General features: G+C 31.7%; 1 protein-coding gene across 7 annotated transcripts in view; it reads right to left on the bottom strand.

Annotated features, from left to right (window-relative positions):
• Window positions 1-301: 301 nt before the first annotated feature.
• The window catches only part of LOC725964, a 64602-nt gene continuing 44706 nt past the window's right edge, over window positions 302-20197 (bottom strand). For 3 of the 7 annotated variants that reach the window (XM_016912650.2, XM_006561297.3, XM_016912649.2), the window contains 5 exons: window positions 17288-17413; window positions 12656-12883; window positions 11623-11874; window positions 5608-5738; window positions 5255-5518 (listed from right to left, as the gene is read on the bottom strand). In XM_016912650.2, coding sequence (XP_016768139.2) covers window positions 5312-5518; window positions 5608-5738; window positions 11623-11874; window positions 12656-12883; window positions 17288-17413 — 944 coding nt within the window. In that variant the 3' untranslated portion in view covers window positions 5255-5311. Of the gene's footprint in view, window positions 2080-5254; window positions 5519-5607; window positions 5739-11622; window positions 11875-12655; window positions 12884-17287; window positions 17414-20197 lie in introns of those variants that run through there. The other 4 variants (XM_026441423.1, XM_006561299.3, XR_003304916.1 and 1 more) reach the window with 3 other exon arrangements.

The following is a 20197-nucleotide window of genomic DNA, read 5'->3' as shown; positions in this document are numbered from 1 at the left end:
GCTGGTCACGCAACAACACGCTGGCTCGTAATTTCGCTCCAAGTGACAAGTAACGGTGGAGAATGTACGCGTATTTTCTCGGCGTTTCTAGGTCTCCTCTACTAGGTGGCACGTTGTTGATCATGATCGGTGCTAATGAGAAAATCTAGACCCTCGTGGATTGATCTGAATTATTTAGATTCTGTGTGCTTGTAGTTGGAATCGCGTGTGGATAAACCGGTGAAAGAACCGCGAGGAGGAAAGGGCGAGAGTGCGATAGGAAAACCTGTGGATCGTTGAAAGGTCTGAAAAGTCAACCGCGAAAGATCGACGAGACACTTTACTCGAATGAAATACGTTTGTATATATGGCGCTAATTACGAAAATGAGATATTGACTCGTCATAGCTCTAGATATTACCCCCTCTTTTATTTGCAGATTATATTACGATGTTGTGTAACCAGTTTATCATTGGATTACTTTTGATTTAATTTCAATAATTATTTTATTAAATCATTTTTCAAGTGTATATATTTGTTTTATGATTTAAGAATGTATTATTTTGGAGACCTAACTATATCTCTGACTAGCTTTTTTTTTTAAAATACTCCGATTTTTACAATCGTCATCATTAATAAAATATACTTTCCACGTCGCATTTTGCTATTCAATTTTCAACCACTTTTTGAAAGATAATATCATTCTATTTTACAGAGCAAATCAACTCGATACAAATTAAATAAACGGATGAAGTTCTTTTTTTTTATTTAAACCACTTTCATAATCATCGACATATACATGCGTAGACGTGGATAAAAATTTAATTGCATTTTCACGAATAGAATGATTCAGACTTCACCATCTTTCATCTCTTAAGTGCTCCACTTCTTAAACTTTAATAGGATGAAGATACTGGTCGAATAGTAACATTATATCCACTGGAATAATATTTTTCGCTACAACATTCCAAGTGTTTCAAAATAAAAAAAACCTTCGAGCGTGATAGAGATTATAAAATATCTTAGATGATTGGTACACCATTAACGAATAAATGTTTGAGAAATTATGGAGACTAGGGAATTCAGATATTGGCAATAATCATCAAAGAATTATGAATAACAAGGATATTAATCATTATTCTCGAGATCATCTTTGTCGATATTGTACGATTCTATAAAGCTATTAAAAACTTTTTGAATTGTATGCTATATTGAATAATTGAAGGAGAAAAATAATAATGCTAAAAAAAAAAAAAATAATGATCATTATAATAAGAAAAATTAAAATCAGTACGTAAGATATTAACAGATATTTTCGCAAAAAGAAATTTATATCCACGTTTTGGATAATCAAAAACATTGTAAAAATCCCAAATGATTGAAAAAAATCTTAATGGGATAATTAATAAGATAATAAAAATTCCAATCCCTCTGAAAGAAAGATCCCAAAAGCAATTTTTAAACTTTCCAACCATCTTTCTAATTACATATATTTCCATATATAAATGTACGTTTTCTTCCTTTTTTTAAATATTATTCCAAACGAAAAATTGTAATCCTTTTTTCAAACTAATTCAATAAACAATAAAACGAAAAAATCTCCCCAAACATATTTTCAAATCATCTTCTTCTAATCCCACCAAATAGGATAATATCCGATATCAAACTTTTTCAAACATTAAAATTTCCACGTGTACACACACACACACACACCCTCGTGTGTGCATCACGAATATCGCGACAAGACATATTCGTGTCTCATTCACGTTTAACCTTTCGAATAAAACGGAATCCATTACGCACGCGAAGAATACGACGCGCATGAGTCCAGAGCATTTCCATTTATATTACCTTATCGTTGCTCTTCCAGCCCGCTACTACCTACCCCTTTTCCCTCCCCTTTTACCTGGATTCCTTCTTTCTCACCGTTGTTCCTCCTCTTCCTTCTTCCTTGTTCTCGCGCTCACCTGATCGTCGACGAATTTCCGCCTCACTCCTGGCGAAGGACCACGGTGAACACGCACTTGCTCGACCAACCCGCTTCATCGCTCGCCTCGTACTCCACTCTGTGCCCACCGACGTCGAAACGTCGTCCTGGACTCTGAAACATAAAAAAAGATATATGGTTAGTATTAGATAATAATATCATGTTTAATTTTTAAGATTGTACAAATAAGAAATAATACTCACTTTTTCTTCTTCAATTAAATTCGTAAACTTTACATTGCTTTTAACATTTATTTTATTCATATACTTTTCCTATAGTAAAAATTTTCCAAATCTTTCTCCAATAGAATCTTATATTTTATAATGTTTTATAATGTATTTGATTATAATTAATAAATCAAAATAGTTTAAAAATAGTTTAAAAATATTTCTGTATTTTATTTTACTTCATTTTGAAAAAAGTATAGGATAAAACATTTTCGTTTATTACATATTTTTCCAACATTCTATAATTTTATATAAATTTAAAATGACTAATGAATTAGTTACGTTTGCAAATTGAATAAGTTGTTTTAATCATGTACATGTGTAGTTCTTGCTTATGAATTAATGAATTCCCGGTGACTTCTGTTCATAAATCAGAAATTCATTTATTAGAGATTATAAACGAAAATTATGCTCATAAAAAGGAATGTGTAAAATATAAAATGAATGTTAGAATGATAAGAGAAACTTTAACGCGTTTAAAAAAATAAATTGGAGATTTTTAGATTTGGAAAAATTTTAAGTCGTAATCACAACTTGGAGTAAAAATTCCCACTCCAGAGAAAAATTTGTAAAGAAGAAATTTATATAAAAATAAGGACTACTTTTATTTACCCATCTTATTCTGAAATACTTTCCGCATAGTAATATTTCATTTTCTAAAAAAAATAATTTTCTTCTTTATTCTCTTTCATCCTTACACACATTTGCTCGTGTTTCAGCTACAGTTTAATTCAATTGGATCCACCTTGAGGCACGGAAGAAGGTTTAGAGAATGCGTGTAAAAAGAATAAAGGGTGGCCGGTATTAAGGCAGCTTCATATTCTCTCTACAATGTTACTTAATCGTGAAACACGATTTACCATTACCAAGTTAGTTTGCAAACAAAATTGTTACACGATATTTGCATAGAAACACGAATTCTCCACATAAACTTTCTACAGCGCAGTTTACATTCTCGTCAAACTTTCTACACTTTGCTCTGCGAGCTATTCTAAATCGACACACGAGGTCAAATCGACATCGATTACTATGACACATCGATTTAATAGATAATGAAAACTGTCATTCGTTAGATGAATCATGTCGATATTGTTATGATCCGATCATATCTAGCTTGCAAAAAATTTTTCCATTCCTCGTTTGATACAAATTTTTTTGAATATATTCGATTCGTCATAAGAATGATTTGTTTTTTTTTAATATTTATCATGTTATTCTTCAATCGAAAATATAAATATTCTGCCTATTTTTATTGCATATATTAACTGCAAAAATTTTTTATTGTTAAATTATTGTACGAAATTTATTAAATTATAAGAAAATTATATCATTAAGAGTTTGATAAAAAGAATCGTAAATTTTCATTTTTTTTCTTTTTTGGGAACTATTTATTAAGTAATTTAATTTTTAAATATTGATACTTCCTGTTTGTTCCAATCCACTAACTTTGAATTCATGTATTCAGTTTTATCATTATTTATGCAAATGAGAGTATCCTTCGTATTTAATACAAAAAACCTGTTTATATGAAACATATAATATCTTTAAAATTCATATATGTAAATAAAAAATCTATTAAGAAATAAAAATTAATTTATGCAGTCCAAGATTAAATTTCATCACGCGATATGAAATAATAGTATTGATATGAAATATTAAAGCAAATTACGAAAAGGAGGAATGTATGATGTTCCTCTTATAAATTTCTTAAAAATTCATTCATTGACGTATTCTACGGTAAAATTCTTTAGCAATAATTGTACTCGTAAAGAATATTATATAAATATTCATTATATAAAATATTTAATTATATAAAATATCGAATTGATTTCAATTTGAAAATTTTATACTGATTTGGATTTACACTTTAGATTTTTCATTTAAACGATTGTTAATGAAACAATAATTTAGGTGATTGCAGTTTAAATGTGAATATTATCATTCTATTTAAATATTAAAAAAGAAAAATGAAAAATAATCTTGGCAAAGATGAAATGCAAGATGTATAATAATGAAAAAAAATTCTTTTAGATTTGTGATAATAAGAAAAGATGAAAGAAAAGACAAAAAGAAAAGAAGTTATCAAAATAATTAAAAATAAATTTCCTCTTTTCTTTCTTCTATTTTTGTCACACAGCAGAATAAATCCAAAATAGATAATGATATTCGAACAAAGAAATTCAAATGAGCATACATGAATATAATTTTTTTTTTTTTTAATTAATGCAATCTTCGAAAGATTCCAGGAATATTCAACGAAATATTCTCGAATTCTTTGATTAATTCCTATGAAGCTTCATCAATTGGATCGACTACAAAGCTGCGATGCGTATGAAATTAATAAAAACCGCATGGAATTTCACACTGATCGAGATTCATGCGATTGCTGAACAAGAGAAACGTTTCACGCCATTATTAACTAAAGTGGAATGAAACAAAGAGACTCAAAAATCGATAAATGATCTGTTGTCAATATATCCTGTGTGTCATTTCAAAACTTTAAGTTTTCGAATTTTTTAATCTTGACGTTTAATTTAATTAAAAGATTTATTATTATTATTTTTTTTTTAATAGTAGAAGCATAAAATTAAATTTGAATTATGAATATATTATACATTGAATTTATCAGTGTGAATTTTTTTTTTATAAAAACTTATATATATAATATATTATAATCAATTTTGTAATTTATTCATTTCTATCACACTCGTTATCCGTGTGAATATATAAATTTTTAATGTTGAATTACGTAAAAAAACATCGCTAAATTTTTAAAATTAAATCTCTTCTCGCGAAAGGAAAACATTCCAATTGAGTTGATACAATTTTTCAATATAACGAACAAAGTTAAATCTAATTATTATTACAAGCTAGAATTATTTCATAAAACAGAAATATAATAATACAATTATCTAATAAAATGAAAATTAATGACCAACAAATATCATTTATCGAATTATACTAATTAAAAGATTTTAAAAGTTACAAAAAATTATCATACGAACCTGACACGTAAGAAATTTCAGCTTAATTATTTCACTATAAAAAAAAAAAAAAAGAAATTTATCAATGAAATAAAAAGTGTTTTATTCTACTTTCCTTTATCTAACGCAAAAATTCTAATTCCTTATATAAGTGATGGATGACCAACTTTTCAGCTTCTTTTGGCCTCTAAAATCGACCCTTCGAATCTGTCTCATCAACATCTTATATAATTGAAACATACTGAAGCTATATTCGTATAAATCTTCATGATACAAGTACAAACAATGAAGAAGTCCAAAGTCTATGTAGAACCTATAACATATTCTCCAGCAGGCATCAACCTAATAACTAACGTGACACACATTCGACAATATATCGCTGTATGATCGAACATCGTTAAGAAATTAAGTGCTTTATAATTAACACTGACCTCGTTGCTCCTAATCCGGGTCACCTTCACGTTGTCCGTGAAAATTGGCTCGGTCCACGTAATCGCTGTCCCATTTCTCCCCGTGACCTCTATGTCGTTCGGACAGTCTTTAACTTTTGGCGCCTCGCCTCCTGAAACGCGATAAAATCCAATCAAAAGACCTTTCCCCTCCGAAGCGAGCCACTCGTTTCGAGTAGAGAATAAAGGATTATAAAGGATATGAGGATATAAGCGTCCCCTTGAATACGTTCAAATTCAAACCCCCTCCTATCTTTTACGATTATGGAGGATGTAGATATTAGAAAGTTCGAAATTTCAGTCAAAATTGAGGGTATAATTCGATAAAATTTCTTATAATTTTGTACGTTATAAAATTTATATAAAAGTTTCTCTTTTTATAAATTTCAATACGAAAGCACGTAAATATTACATGTACAGAAATATGTATCGAACATCACTGGTAGAATATTCTACAATTTTAAAATTGACATCAATTCTGAAAATCATATTAAAAATATTAAAATTCAACTCAATTTGCAACATCCGCAATAATATTAATTCCGATATTATTACTCCACATGTTGATTACTTAATTAATAATAGCGGAGGGATCGTTACGAAGTAGCAAGTTGAAATCATCGCGTGTTTTGAAATCCTCGTCCTCTCTTTACCCACGCTAAATAAACGATCTCAACGCAATGCATCTTCCTTCGCAAATCATGGGCCATTAAAAACGTCAAGGGGGAAGAAACTTTATCAGATTACGTTTAATTAGTTCCGGTAAATTAGGTCTCTTAGAGAAATGTGTATCATCGCGAATTCATTTATTCGGGGATCGGGCAATGAAAAACCTACGTTACATCCTATTTGATAGTTGATAGTTGATAGTTGGCGAGTTTCGTTGAATTACGATGGAATCTCGATATTTGAACGACGAGATGGAAAATGTATGATGGAGCAACCTCGTGTTTAAAATTAACGAGACAGCCAATAGAATCGTATGAAATCTAGGATTCTGTTTTCCCTGGAATGTGTTCATTTGCGCGGCAATCATTTTATCATGTTTATCTTTGAAGAAAATGGAACGGATGGGATTGTGAATTTTAACATCCATACTCAAATATTTAATTTTCTTTTCTCTCTCTTTTTTTAAACCTTCAAATTTGGATCATTACTATTTGATATATTTATGATTAATTTATATTTCCAAATTCTAACAAAATAATTCTCTTCTTAATCTTCTCTTTCCTAAAATTTCTTAATATTTCTAATCGAAAATTTTTACCGAATGTATCAATGAAAGATTGGATATTTCTTTGATCAAAATCCATGAATTACCCTCTGTCCATCCAATATATCATCCATTCCAAGGGTATAATACGCAAAAATGAAATAATTCTATTACGTTACGCGAACTATTCATGCGCGTATAATGGTATGCGAAATATTTCGCAAATTATATTTTACGTTCAATTTACGCCAAACCGGAATAAACTGTTGCGCGGTGAGAGGAAACAAGCACAGTTTGCGGAAAGATCACTTGTAATATTAACGCGTTTAATTACTTTAGAAAGCGAATCGTTAATGTTGCATGAATTATAGCAATTCACGTTGTCAACCCGCTGAATTAATCTTGCGTTATATACGCGATGGATAATATGACGATTGGATGCGAATTAGATGTGTGCAGTTACCGAGAGATTTAATCGATTCGACATTCGGATATTGGCGAATAAGAGAGCTTATTAACCCTCGAGTATGATATACTTGATCGATCACTTTTTGACAAAATATTCTGACAAAGAATTCTGCTAGTGGCATTACGATAATGTAGTGAAAAATATGGAAGGTATCAATCTCTTTTTAGTATACATTTTAAGACACGGATTAAAGAAATTAGAAAAAATTATGGGAGAGAAAGATTATCTGTTAAGAAAATTATCATTTTGTATCACTGTTATTTCGTTGATGGATCGTGATTATTTTCAGGAATATTAATAAGAAAACGTTAGAAATCCTAATTCCATCTAAATGGAAATCTAAAGAGATGGTTTCTAGAATCCAATTATTCTCGAGGAGACTTCTTTTTAAAAACAATTTCACGATACTTGAATTTCTTCGAAAATGAACAATTTTTTTATTTTTTTCTCGCATAATTATGAAGTTGGATAGTATTATAAAATATGCGTGTTTTCATTAAAAGCTGGAAAATCTAATTCTTGTGATATAAAACACATGCAGTAAAATATATTCGTTGCATGTTCGTTCTTTCACGTAACTATGGATTTTTGCATTCATGGCAACTTCATTCCGGGTTAGATAGACTATTATATTTCATTCTTTTTTATTTACCTTCCCTTTTCGAGATAAGAAAAGAATAACGGTTTGCTTGCATGATCATCGTTATGCAGTGAATCGTTTTTTCTTTTTTTTTTTCTTTCTTTTTATTCCATGCTTTTCACATAGATATAGCGAAGAAATTTGAATATTAAGATTAAAGAAACGAATAACTTTTTGGAACGTTTCACAAAAGAGACGATGGCTATAATTTCTTTAATCTGTGAATAACGAGAAATAAATGAAAAATAGATAAGCAATTATCGTTTCTGTAATTGGATTCTTTTTTCATCTGCAGCTGATCGATTGACAAATAAAACGTGAAAAAATGATTATTATCTCTACAATTCTTTTTTCATTCCCAGTTAATTAACAATTAAAAAAGAAAAATGTCTGCAACGGCTGAGAAAATTGATCGTATGTATTCATATTCTAAACGAAATTATTTTTATAGAGAAAAATGTGTTATATCGAGTATTTTTATTGAAATAAAATATTCTCGAAAATCAAAAAAAATATTATCTTTATTTAACAATAAATATTTAGTGATAAATATACGATCAATTATTCGAATCAATCATCTGTTCTAAAAATTTCATTCCAATCGATAATTTATTTGAAGATTAAAAATGAAGAAGTAATTACTGTTTCAACAGCATTAACATTTCAAACCGTAAATATCACAATGTTTCATAAATTGATGATTAAATAAATTTTTAAAGATTAATCAAATCCATTTATCGAATATATTTACACGTAATGCACGTAATTTACACACGACATCGTGGCACACAATTTCAATTCGATCAAATTAATTTGTTTTAATAAAAACAAGCAACACAATACGAGCGTTAGTCTTGTATATTGAGAAAGCAATTAAACGATCACGTTCCACGTCTTGTTTGCCTCGAAATGATATTAATTTCCAGTTAATAAGACAAAATACGATTATATACGTCCGCTCGCATGCGTAAATTAAATTAAATTTGAATGCTCGTTAACGTCGACGTGAAAAACAAAAAGATGATCTTTTGCGAGTACGATTTTGCATTGGATTTTTTTTAAACATCTTTCGCATCATTGTGAAGTAGATTAACCGGCAATTTAATTCTCCCCCGTTTCTCCCTTTAAATTCTCAGTCAATTCCATTTTTAATTACCAACGTGGCAAAGTACGCCGCTTTAACGCAAAAAAAACATTTTTACTTCAACGAAGGAAAAATGGAAAGAAGGGAAAAAGTTAAATGAAGGGTGGAATTACAGCTGGTACGGATAGAGAGAGAGTTTCGTCGACGCGAAATGTTTGAAAATTATTAATCGCGTAATTCGACGACTCGGTTTTTATTAATTACACTTCGCTAATTGAAAAACGCGACAATGATGATACACGATGCTGGCGTAATTTTGATCGAACTACTACTTTCCAAATTTATTTACAACAACCGATTGAAAAAAGTTTGGATTTTTAACACGGATTAAAAAATGAAAGATAATTTTAAGTAAATTCTATGAAATTAATCAACCTAGCAGAATATAAAATCTCTCTTTCATCCAAGTTTTTCATCTAAATAATTCCTTTCACTTCATCGTCGTCATCGTCGTCGTTCAAATAAATCATTCCTCGTCTAAAAGATCAAAAAAAACGTTAAAGACGAAAAATACTTACCGAAATAGAATGAAAAGAAGCTGAACGCGTATCGAAACACCGGTTCCATCATCTATTCCTCCTACACGCGAATCGCTCAAACACTTGCTCCCTCATTCAAACCGCCCTCCTAATTATTCCAATCAACATAGCTCGCTCGACAGCATCCCAATTTGTTGCCCCATTTCTCTCCTATCCATTCACGCGGGAAACGTTACCTGAAACGTCTACATATCTGCCCGATATTCATTAATCCGAAAAGCCCGCGATTTCCAGGGGAAAAACAACGTTCTAAGGGAGCACCGCATCTCTCGCTAGGGGATTTCAGCGGTTTCCACGAAGAATCAGTCGAGCGTTCACGCTCGGAGGGGGATTCATCGAATAATCTAATTCGTGGGCCAACGATCCCCAGATTATACACCATTGCGGCGAACCCTATCCCGGAAACGCATTTAATTAAACCGTCTGAGATTTCGTCCAGACTTAGGCAAGAAGAAGAAACGTTCCTTCTTTGGACGAACATTTTCATAGGATGGTTGCTCGAAACTTAAGAGGAATAACGTTCCAAGGAAATGAGACGGTAAACGATATTTTAAAGTTGTTTCATATTTTTAGAGTACTGTGTAATACACTTTTCTCACTTAACTTGTTTGATATGGTATAAACTATAACGTTATTTTTAATCTATATTATATTATACTGATTAATTAGTTAATTAGTCTTTTGTCAAATGCGATACGACAATTTTATATTTTTATATTATCCACAATTTTAAACATCTATATATCAAGTGGAAATATTTGGTAAAGCGTGGTCAGAGTTGAGCTGAAAAATTAATTAAAATTTTGAATAAAATTACTTTAAATAACGTATATTATATTTATAATACTCGGATAATATTTATTTTATCATTTTAATCGAGATAATAATAAATTATCCGAACGATAATAACTCATCATTGAAGTAACTTTATGTTCAACTATAGTTTTTATTCTTCCACGCTATTTGGTAAATCGAGACAATCGAATGGCGCGCTTTAAGGGTCATTTTAATGAAAGAACGTGCCGAATTCCCGCGCATCTTAGAGTCTAACTTTCGTTGGATGATCGTGTTAATGGCCACCGCCACTGGAAGCTTTTTAAGCGACACGCTCGACGCGAAAACACGTAATGACGCATTAAGTCGGGAGAAAATGCGGGGTGAATGGGCTCACGGCTATTCCAGTAATAGGTTTTCAGTCAGGAACACGCGAAACCTTCTTCCACTTCTAAAGGAGAGGTCTGACGTCGACCCACATCTCGGATCGTCGTTTCGGAATTTTTCCTTGCCGGGGTTGAGTTCCTTCGTTCAATTTAAAGGATTTCGTTTCGCTGTGGTGTGGAAATAGAAGGGGGTGGTGAAGGAAGGGTTAATTAAAAGGGGAATGGAAAAAGAGGAAGGGAAAGTTTTGGAAATGAATTCGAGGAAATGGGGTCTCTTCGATTTAATCGAAGTATGATTTAAAACGATAATGTATCGAAATTTCTCAAAATGTAAGATCGATGAAATTTAAATATGAAGGTGGTAAAATGAATTATCATCTACGATAAATGATCGAATATCGAATGACATTTCCTATTTTAATTAAAAATAATTTTTAAAGAATATTTTCGTATTATTAAATATCAATTGTTCTTCGAGATGATTTTTCATGCGATATCCATCTTGATTAATTAATTAATAAATTATTTATAAACCTTTAAATCTACTCTACTTGATATTAAAAATTAATCAATACTATTGATAATAATATAAAAAAAAAGGATTATCAATCGATTTCATTTGGACAGAAACACCTAAAAGAAAAAGAAGATTAATACATCATTATACGTACCCTCAACGGTCCCTTAAACCCAGGAAAATTAATCGTTCTATCGATCCAGGATAAGATCCACTCCCATTGATTAATAGAAGGGTTTAACGATCATTACCGATTATCATTGCCGGGTTTAGAATTCACGCATCCATTTCATGCACACGCCATTAATTAATCACCTTTGACAATGATGCGCAACACGCAGCTAGCTTGCTTCTTCGATACCGGGTGTCTCGCGAAGAACGTGATCTCATGCACACCCGGGGTTAGATTAGCCTCCAGCCTGGTGCCCCAGGAGGGTTTCGATCGAACGTACCGGAACCAATCCAGATCTGTCGAGGGTTGATCGAACGTCACGAAGGCCTCGTCTCTCCCCGGTGGCAGTTCCGCGATCACATCTTTCGGGCACTCTAAACGAGGCTTGCTGTATCCTGAAACGAAAGGTAAGAGATAGAAATCGTTAAAAAGGTGATACGTTAGTTGATAAAAAACGTAGATATAGATCAATCATAAATTTGAATTACGTGTAATAATGAGTGAAGATTAAATTATTCTTAATATTTTTTAATTATTTTCAGAATGGGATGGATTTTTGGAAGATCGATTCAAGTTGTGAACTATTTGTGTTGGCCTTAAAAGAAATAAGATATAATAAATAAAATGGGATGGTGAAGAATAGATTTTATAATAAATGGAGAAGTAAATAATATATGTACTTACATAATATTGAAATAATATTAATAATATTATTTGACAATGAATTCCGCTTTTAATTATTTAATATAATCTCCTGATAATATTCTTCGATAAATAAAATTAGATCTTTATTATAAATTCATCATTTTATACTATATTTCTTTTATTTCTTCTTAAAATGAAGTATAAATTTTTGTACTTTAAATCAACAAATTTCCCGTGTTTAATTAGAGTCAGAATGGTGGAAAGACGTAGACTGCGATAATGCTATGCAAATACCAAATATATATGGAGACTCAAATGTTTGATCATATCAACATGTTTGATTATTCAAGCTGGTAATACAGTATTGTTAATTATTAAGCTAACTTTGCGTTTCACAACGAAAAAGTATTCCTAAATTTTCGTTAACGACTATCATTTTAAATAAACATTTGCTGTACAAATCAATTTTAATTAATTACAATTGGGATAAATTTAAAAAAAAGAAAAAGTAAAATAAATTTTGTTACTTACTGACGCACTCGCCGTGTTTTGGACCGTCCCACGAACCATCCGATCTACAAGTCAATTCGTATTCTCCGTGAAGTTGATACCCATGGGGACACTTCAAGAAACATTTGGTACCTGGTCGATTGGCCACTCTTCGTCTGCCTCTCCATGGCTTTGGAGCAGCTAAACGTGAACACATTAAATATCCTCGACCCTCCGGATTCAACGGTGGGCAGGATACATTATTTATATCTGGAAAAGAAAAATCGAAGTCTGTTCTAAGGCTGTGCTATTAGAAAACGAACATTTTTTTTTAAACGTGAGCTTATATATCTTTAACTCTCCTTTATCTTCTGTGACAAATCGATCCAAAGACAAAAATATTACTCTATGCGTCTTCTTAAGTGAATTTCACGAATCTTATTTTCTATAAAATATAAAAAAACTATATTATAATATTTTTCTTTATATTATAAATTGTAAAACAATATTCATAATATAATAAACCAGAAATTCTTCAACTTATATTATTTCTATATAGAATCATTTGGTGAAAATAAAAAAAAAGACCACATCTCTCGAATATTCATCAAATTCATTCGATTCCTATTCTCAGAACACCGATCATCGATACGAATCTGCGAATCTCTTTAATCCATTTACAATTACCCAGACTTTCCCCGCCACCAATTTACCCCGAAATCAAGCTAATTTCTGTCACCGTTAATATCCAGTCTATCAAGGACGTAACCGAGATGATGTCGATCTCGCGACATCGCCCAAGCGTTGCCTGCTCCTATTATTCCCCACGTCTAGCACCCTAATATACGAATTATGCATGTTAATGACGATCGTGGTGGGGGTGCTACATTTGCAAGAATCAGATCCGTGACGGAGCGAGCTGGTATCGACAATTGTCCCAATGGATTCTTGTCAATGGAAAACTGGATACACTTCGAGTGTAAATCACTCGACGGAAAATCTTGCGGATCTGCAATATCTGCAACACGTTTCTCGCCGTTTCAATCGCCAATTCCGATATCGATTAAGGAGCAATCTCGTGTTCTCACAACATTTGCAATTTTCCCCTCGGTTGATTTGCATTATTGAATTGAGGATGTTGCGAAGAGGATTTGTTTTCGTTATTTTTATTTAAGAATTTTGTTTAGAATGTTCTTTATTCGATTAAACTTCAATCTAAATTTTGGTATCGATTTTCAAGATTCTGAGAGAAGTGACTATATCAAATTTGTGTTTTCAATAAACAAATTATCGAAAATGGGATTCTTCTAATCTTTTTAACTTTTTCGTTATGATATATATAGATCAAACAGTTATGTATTACACATTCTATATTTGGAATAAGAAAACTGTCATAATATATGAAATAGAAATGAATTTGTATCAATATGTGATTATTAAATCTAGGTATAAGTAAGTATGGTTAATTCTGGTATTTGGAATCTGCTTTCGGAGGACTAAGTCAACGTTAATGCTTTTAGACCGCTTCATAGATGACGAGTAAAGCCCTCGTTAGCAACAGAAGGATTAAGACAGTGCAACGTCGATTTGCTTGGTGTCTGTATATAAGTCCTATAACGCGTACTCTAAACAAATAATAATCCTACGATATGAATCATTCCACTGATTAGTTAATTTGACTTTTAAATGCGAATAAATTATCGGTAAAGAAAATTATGATAATTTAAACTATCAGTCTATTAAAGGATAAATAGAAAGATTAGAATTTTACAATATTTAGACAAGATTTAATAATCACAATTTGTTATAAAATTTTTTCATCTTCCCATCCATTTACAAGATATGCAAAATCTGAAGAGGAAACAACACCGGTTCATATTCGAAATACATTTCTATCCTTATGAAATTGAAATTTCAACTTTCTCCGTATTATTCCGATTTCGTTTTCCAACTTGTTCAAATTTTTGTTCCACGAGTTTACTTTCTCGTTTTCATAAACTTACCGAGCAATAAGAAAGACACAAGAAGTTCCAACGTGAAATTTGCATTGGATAAAGGTGCACGCTAATATTTCACAAGTTTCCCCGAGAATATGAAATCAAGTGACCCAGATTGTGATTGTTTGCACAGTTATTCCGTCTCGCCGCGATGGTTTACATTTCCCCGATAATTGTCGAATTTCATTCTATTATCGACGAAAATTACGTTTGCAAAATCGGTTGGAAAAATATAACCAGAAGAATTTATTCTTTGTCCTTTATGGAGAATTAAAAAATTCGATGGGAGAAGAATCGAGAAGACTCGAAATGAAACTTGGATATTTTTCGATTATAAAAAGAGAGAAACTGAAAATTTTGTCATTAAAACACACTCGAGGGGAATAGAGAAAACCATTGAAACTCCTTTTTGTTTCATCCCGATATCTTTATCGGTTGCCGAGATATAAAGACTTAAAGTATCCATAGCGACGTGCAGAGATTATGAATGGGCCTGCAACTCGATGACCTATATTTTTTCTTGGAAATACGTACTGCATTCTTCCAAGAATCGTGTACTACGTTTTTCCAGGAATCGCGTCTGTCATTGGTCTGGAATTTGGAATAGGTCAGTGAGAAGGAGTGCGAGCGAGAGATCCGAGTAAGCGACGAGGAAGCGGATAGTAAAATAACCAAAAATTATCCTTTCCTTTACACGACGATATCTCGGGAACCGGAAGTCGTATCGGGACCAATGAAAAAGCGTTTCAAAGAGCAAGGTTTCGCGTCTCTAACGATCTTTTATCTATTAATTAGAAACGAATATCTTCGGAGTTACGATGCTTTGAAATTTCTTTAATTTTAATAAAATTTAAGCTTTGAGTAGCTTATAGCAGTGTAAAAAAAAAATCATAAATAATAAAGTCAATTCAAATCTGCTTCGACTATGAAACTAATAAAATGAATAGAAAAAAGGAGACAGAAATTAAAATCAGAAAATTTCAGTAGCAGAAATATTCGATAAATCTCGTCAAGAACTAATCGTTTAGAAATTTCTCAGAGCGAAAACGTTTTAAATCATCTGATACTTGAAAAAAAATTAGCGACAGCGATGTACGATGTATGATGCATAAGTGATTCAATGAAGTGAGAGGGAAAAAAATAGACACGCTAACTTCGTCATGCGTACAGACAAGAAATAATGTGAAATGAAACGTAGAAACATTTCTTTTTCCAATAAAAATTGATTTATAGCGATGTTTAAATCGAAAGAATTTAATTATATTTTTGATGCTCAAACAATTTTAAAAATTAATTTTAAAATTATTAGTTTCATTGATTTTATCACATAGATTTCCATAGATTATTTCCAAAGATTTTTACTCGATAATTTTATGATAATTTAATTTTCAACAAATAATATTTACTACTGTGCAATTCCGACAATGAACGAAAAAAATTCGGAATTAAGATTAAAAAATATTCAAATTTCACAAAAATTTCTTCATTTACATTACGTTTTGTATTAATTTTGAAATAAATTTATAATGGAAAGTTAAAAATATTTATAATGCAAGTTTAAAATATATTCGAAGAAAGAAAGAAACTTGAAAACTCTTAGAAATTTAATTTTGCAGAAACTATCTTTTCGTATCTACTGAAAATCTGCAAGATCAAAAGCACTATTAAAAGATAAACACGCAATTCAGATTTCCTCATTCCATCCTAGTGAGAAAGTGCCTCGAGGCATGGTGAATTAATCCGACTGCAAGAAACGCGGGTGAATTTGTAGTTGTCCCGCGGATAAAAGGGAAGTATTACTCAGCCGTGTAAGTATTAATCGCAAAAACGTTTCTCGTCGCGTGTGTGTCCATGATAGCATTATTACATAGCCGGGAAATTTTCCTCCGCCTCTCGGTGGAACATATTGCGTTTCCCAGACGCGCGAATGATGTATGATCCTCGAGGATGGAACGAGTAGTCGAATGAAAAGGAGTTCCGAAACTTCTCTCCGAAGAAAAGGGAACATTTCGAGGGACGACAAGTACAGGATGTATCAAAATTGCTGGGCGATTTGATACATCGAGACGATAATGGATGGCGAAGAGAACGTTTCTTGTTCGATAAATGGTTAACTCTTTTCTTAGCGAATGAACGTTCAAAGATGAAGATGAATTTTCTTGAATTATTTTGAAAAATTTACATTCCATTCATTTCGAATGTTTTTTTTTTTTTAAATATGATAGGATTTCACTTGGAAAAAATTTCTTTGTCGATTTGTAAATGTTTTAGAGTTATTTCTGAATCAAATAAATTTATCGTATAATCAATTTCTAATCCTGGACGATGAAATTTTTGATTGAAATTAATTTTAACAAGCTACTTGATGTATCGACGACAACATGAAAGTATATTCATTAATATTTTTTTCTTCATAATATTAAATCCTAAACAAATTATGAATATATATTCGAGTATTTACTGTGAAATAAAATGATCTGGCAATACTTTCTTTTTCCAGAAATTCACAATTTTTCTTAAAAATAAGAAGAAATTAATATCTAGATAGCCAGATACTTTAATCGTCTCTTATTTTATTTAAGCAATATTTGCTGGGGAAAGAAAACCAATTTGTGTGTCAAAAACTTTCCATCAACCTAAAATTATGGAACATTTGTTAGAAAATAGAGAAACTCACCCACGCAAGACTTGCCATCCGACGATAGAGCTTTTTCGTCACCGTCACAGGCGCAGAAGAAACTCCCATCCGTGTTTTCGCAGACTTCTGTGCACCCACCGTTGTCAACTGTACACTCATTGATATCTGCACAAAAATACGCAGAATTATTTCACACATCGCGCGTGATAAACAATCGCAGGACAAATTGTTACGTTTAAACGTTCAGGATTTACGCGAACGGAATAATATTTCACTTTTCCATCGTAATTTATAAAATTTTTAAAACCTGCCCTGACGTGCCGAGTTTACAGATGATTTTCTAATGAAAAGAAGCGGCGGAATAGCAGCATAATTAAACTAAAATTTTACAGGATGAGGTCGAGCGCAAGTTGCAAAATAATCGAGAAAAAAAAAATAATATGAAACACAATATTATCGATTTAATGCCCGCCTCTTAAACTGGTTTTTAATAGGTTTTTAATAATGTTATTCCAAGTACATATCTCTTTTTTCAAACTCTTAACAACATGTAATTTGAATTTGTACAATACATTACGCAAAATATTATTTACCTACATTTTCTCAAACAAAAGTTCTCTAATAATAAATATAAATTCCTAAATTGATCAATTAATTAATGACACCGAATGTAAAAAAGATGTACCCAATTTTCTATTTAATTCTACTGAGTTAACAAACGATCGAAATAACGATTCCATCATCGTTATTTAAATACGTGTGCAATAAACAAATTTCGGATTGGCCGCGAAAATCAAGAGATCAACCATTATTCTCGCTCGTGGTTTAACGTTCTCCCTTTCGCCAACCCAGCTGTTATCGATCAGCGCAAAGTTCAAGTTCCTCGACGCGGATGTTACACGATGCTATGATAACGCGCCCTGACCTTTCACCCCTCCTCCCCACATTCGAAAACGACGGAAGACCCTCCCCTCCCCTGCTCCCTCGCATATACACAATACACGTTCGTCTGCGTTCTTTCGTTCGAAGCCAGCCACACCGACCCGGTCAATTGTCCACCCGATGGCGTTAAATTGACCGAAATAGACGTACAAGGGTCGGCCGGATTGCGATTGCCTCGAGCGCTTTCAATGACCGCCAAGAGTGCTCTCGACTTCCGCCGCTTTCACGACACCGTGCCTCGCGATACGACGACGCACGACGTCCGCGCGCGATAATGACGCGGGTCGACAAAATGCTCGAAACGTGTCCCCTTTCCTCTCGCGAATCGATACAATGCCCGCTTGATTTTTCGCCGCCGGGGGGATTTCCTTTGTGAATCGCTGGCTACGCGCGCATTCTTCGTCGTCGTCGTTCTTCAACGTGGAGGGAATGTAAAGGGTGGATTTATTTTGGATTTATTTTGTTGGAAAGGGAATTCGAAGATTTAGGGAACAATTTTGAAATTTTTATCCGGGGAGGATTTTTAAAGTGATATGATAAATGTGCGGGGAGATTGATAGAGGAATTAATGTGGATAAATGATTGAAGTTGGATAATATTGGAGTTTTGAAAAGTAAACCGAGGGATGATAATGAAAAAATTGGATAAAGGGACTCCGTGATTTTGCGAAAGGATGAGGAGAATATTTTTAAGGAAAAAGAAATAATAATTAACGGACGAAAATACTTCTTCGACTGTAAATTAAAATAAATGATTATTTTTGTTTAAAAAAAAATTATTCTCGATTCATTCATTTCTTTCGGAGAAAAACGGAGAAATAAGCAAGTGTATCAAAATGCAAATTTCAAGTGGTAAACCATAATCTTCATCCATAAAAAGAATCTAAAAGGTAAGAAACAAAGCAAGTTTACAAGTCAACGATTTGTTGAACTTTTCGCGTTATGTATTATTCATTGTTTCGAGGCAAATCTGAGAACTCTCAGTCGAGTTAGACAGCTTTTTATACTATTTCATAAAAGCCTCGTGTTCACATATGGTTGACATCGATCCAACAGTTATAGTACAGCAGGTGCCTGAAGAAAATCTATTATAAAGCTGCAACTGCTATTACATAATTCCATTGATCACACTGTTTAAAAATATCTTGAAACTACTTATGTAAATATTTCACTCTACATTTGATTTCTATACATTGTCAATTATTTCTATGATTTCTCTTGAAACTATTAGAGACTTTTGCTTATTTATGGAAGTTAGAAAAAAATATTTGATGGAAAAACTAATTAGATAACAAAATTTATAAGTTCTTTGTAATATCTAATGTTCACTTTCTTGTAAAAATTTCATTATTAATAATATTAAAGTTACTTGCATTATATTCTCACATTTTTTTGAAACTCTTTGATATTTTGCACCAATTCTAAGCGTAGAAATATTATAATAAGCACTATCAAGCTCTTTGATTTGGCATACGTGGTTTCGACATTGACAAATAACTATTTATCACTATCATGTAATAATGATTATAACTATGATCTAAATTTAAACCGGAATGTGTCATTTACACGATGATACCAGTGCATAAAAATAACAATTTTTAAATAGATCAGTGTCTGAAATTGTTTCATAAATATAGACGCGACATTTTATTCTTGAAATACTTTTTGTCTTTCACTTTGTAAAACGTATTTATTCTTTCTCTGACTCCGATCCTTCTTCTTATTTTTGTTAATTATATTAATTGGAAACATATTACATAAACTGTTAATAAAAGGAATATGCACAACACAATAACGAGATATTTATTATAAACTTATTAAAATAATCTCCAACAATAAAACAAGTGATATTCGTATAATGTATTACGTTTAAATTATTTCATTATTGAGAAAATAAATTTTAATTATAATTATAATTTAAAGTAGATTATTGAAATTTTCTCGTATTTTTCTTTTATATTAACATTTTCTACTCTAATATCTCAGTTTATTATAAATAATTCTGCAA

This window comes from Apis mellifera, linkage group LG6 (assembly GCF_003254395.2).
Source record: "Apis mellifera strain DH4 linkage group LG6, Amel_HAv3.1, whole genome shotgun sequence".
NCBI classification, from domain to species: Eukaryota; Metazoa; Arthropoda; class Insecta; order Hymenoptera; family Apidae; genus Apis; species Apis mellifera.
The sequence above is the reverse complement of the archived record's forward strand: the minus strand, read 5'-3'. Positions and strand labels throughout refer to the sequence as shown.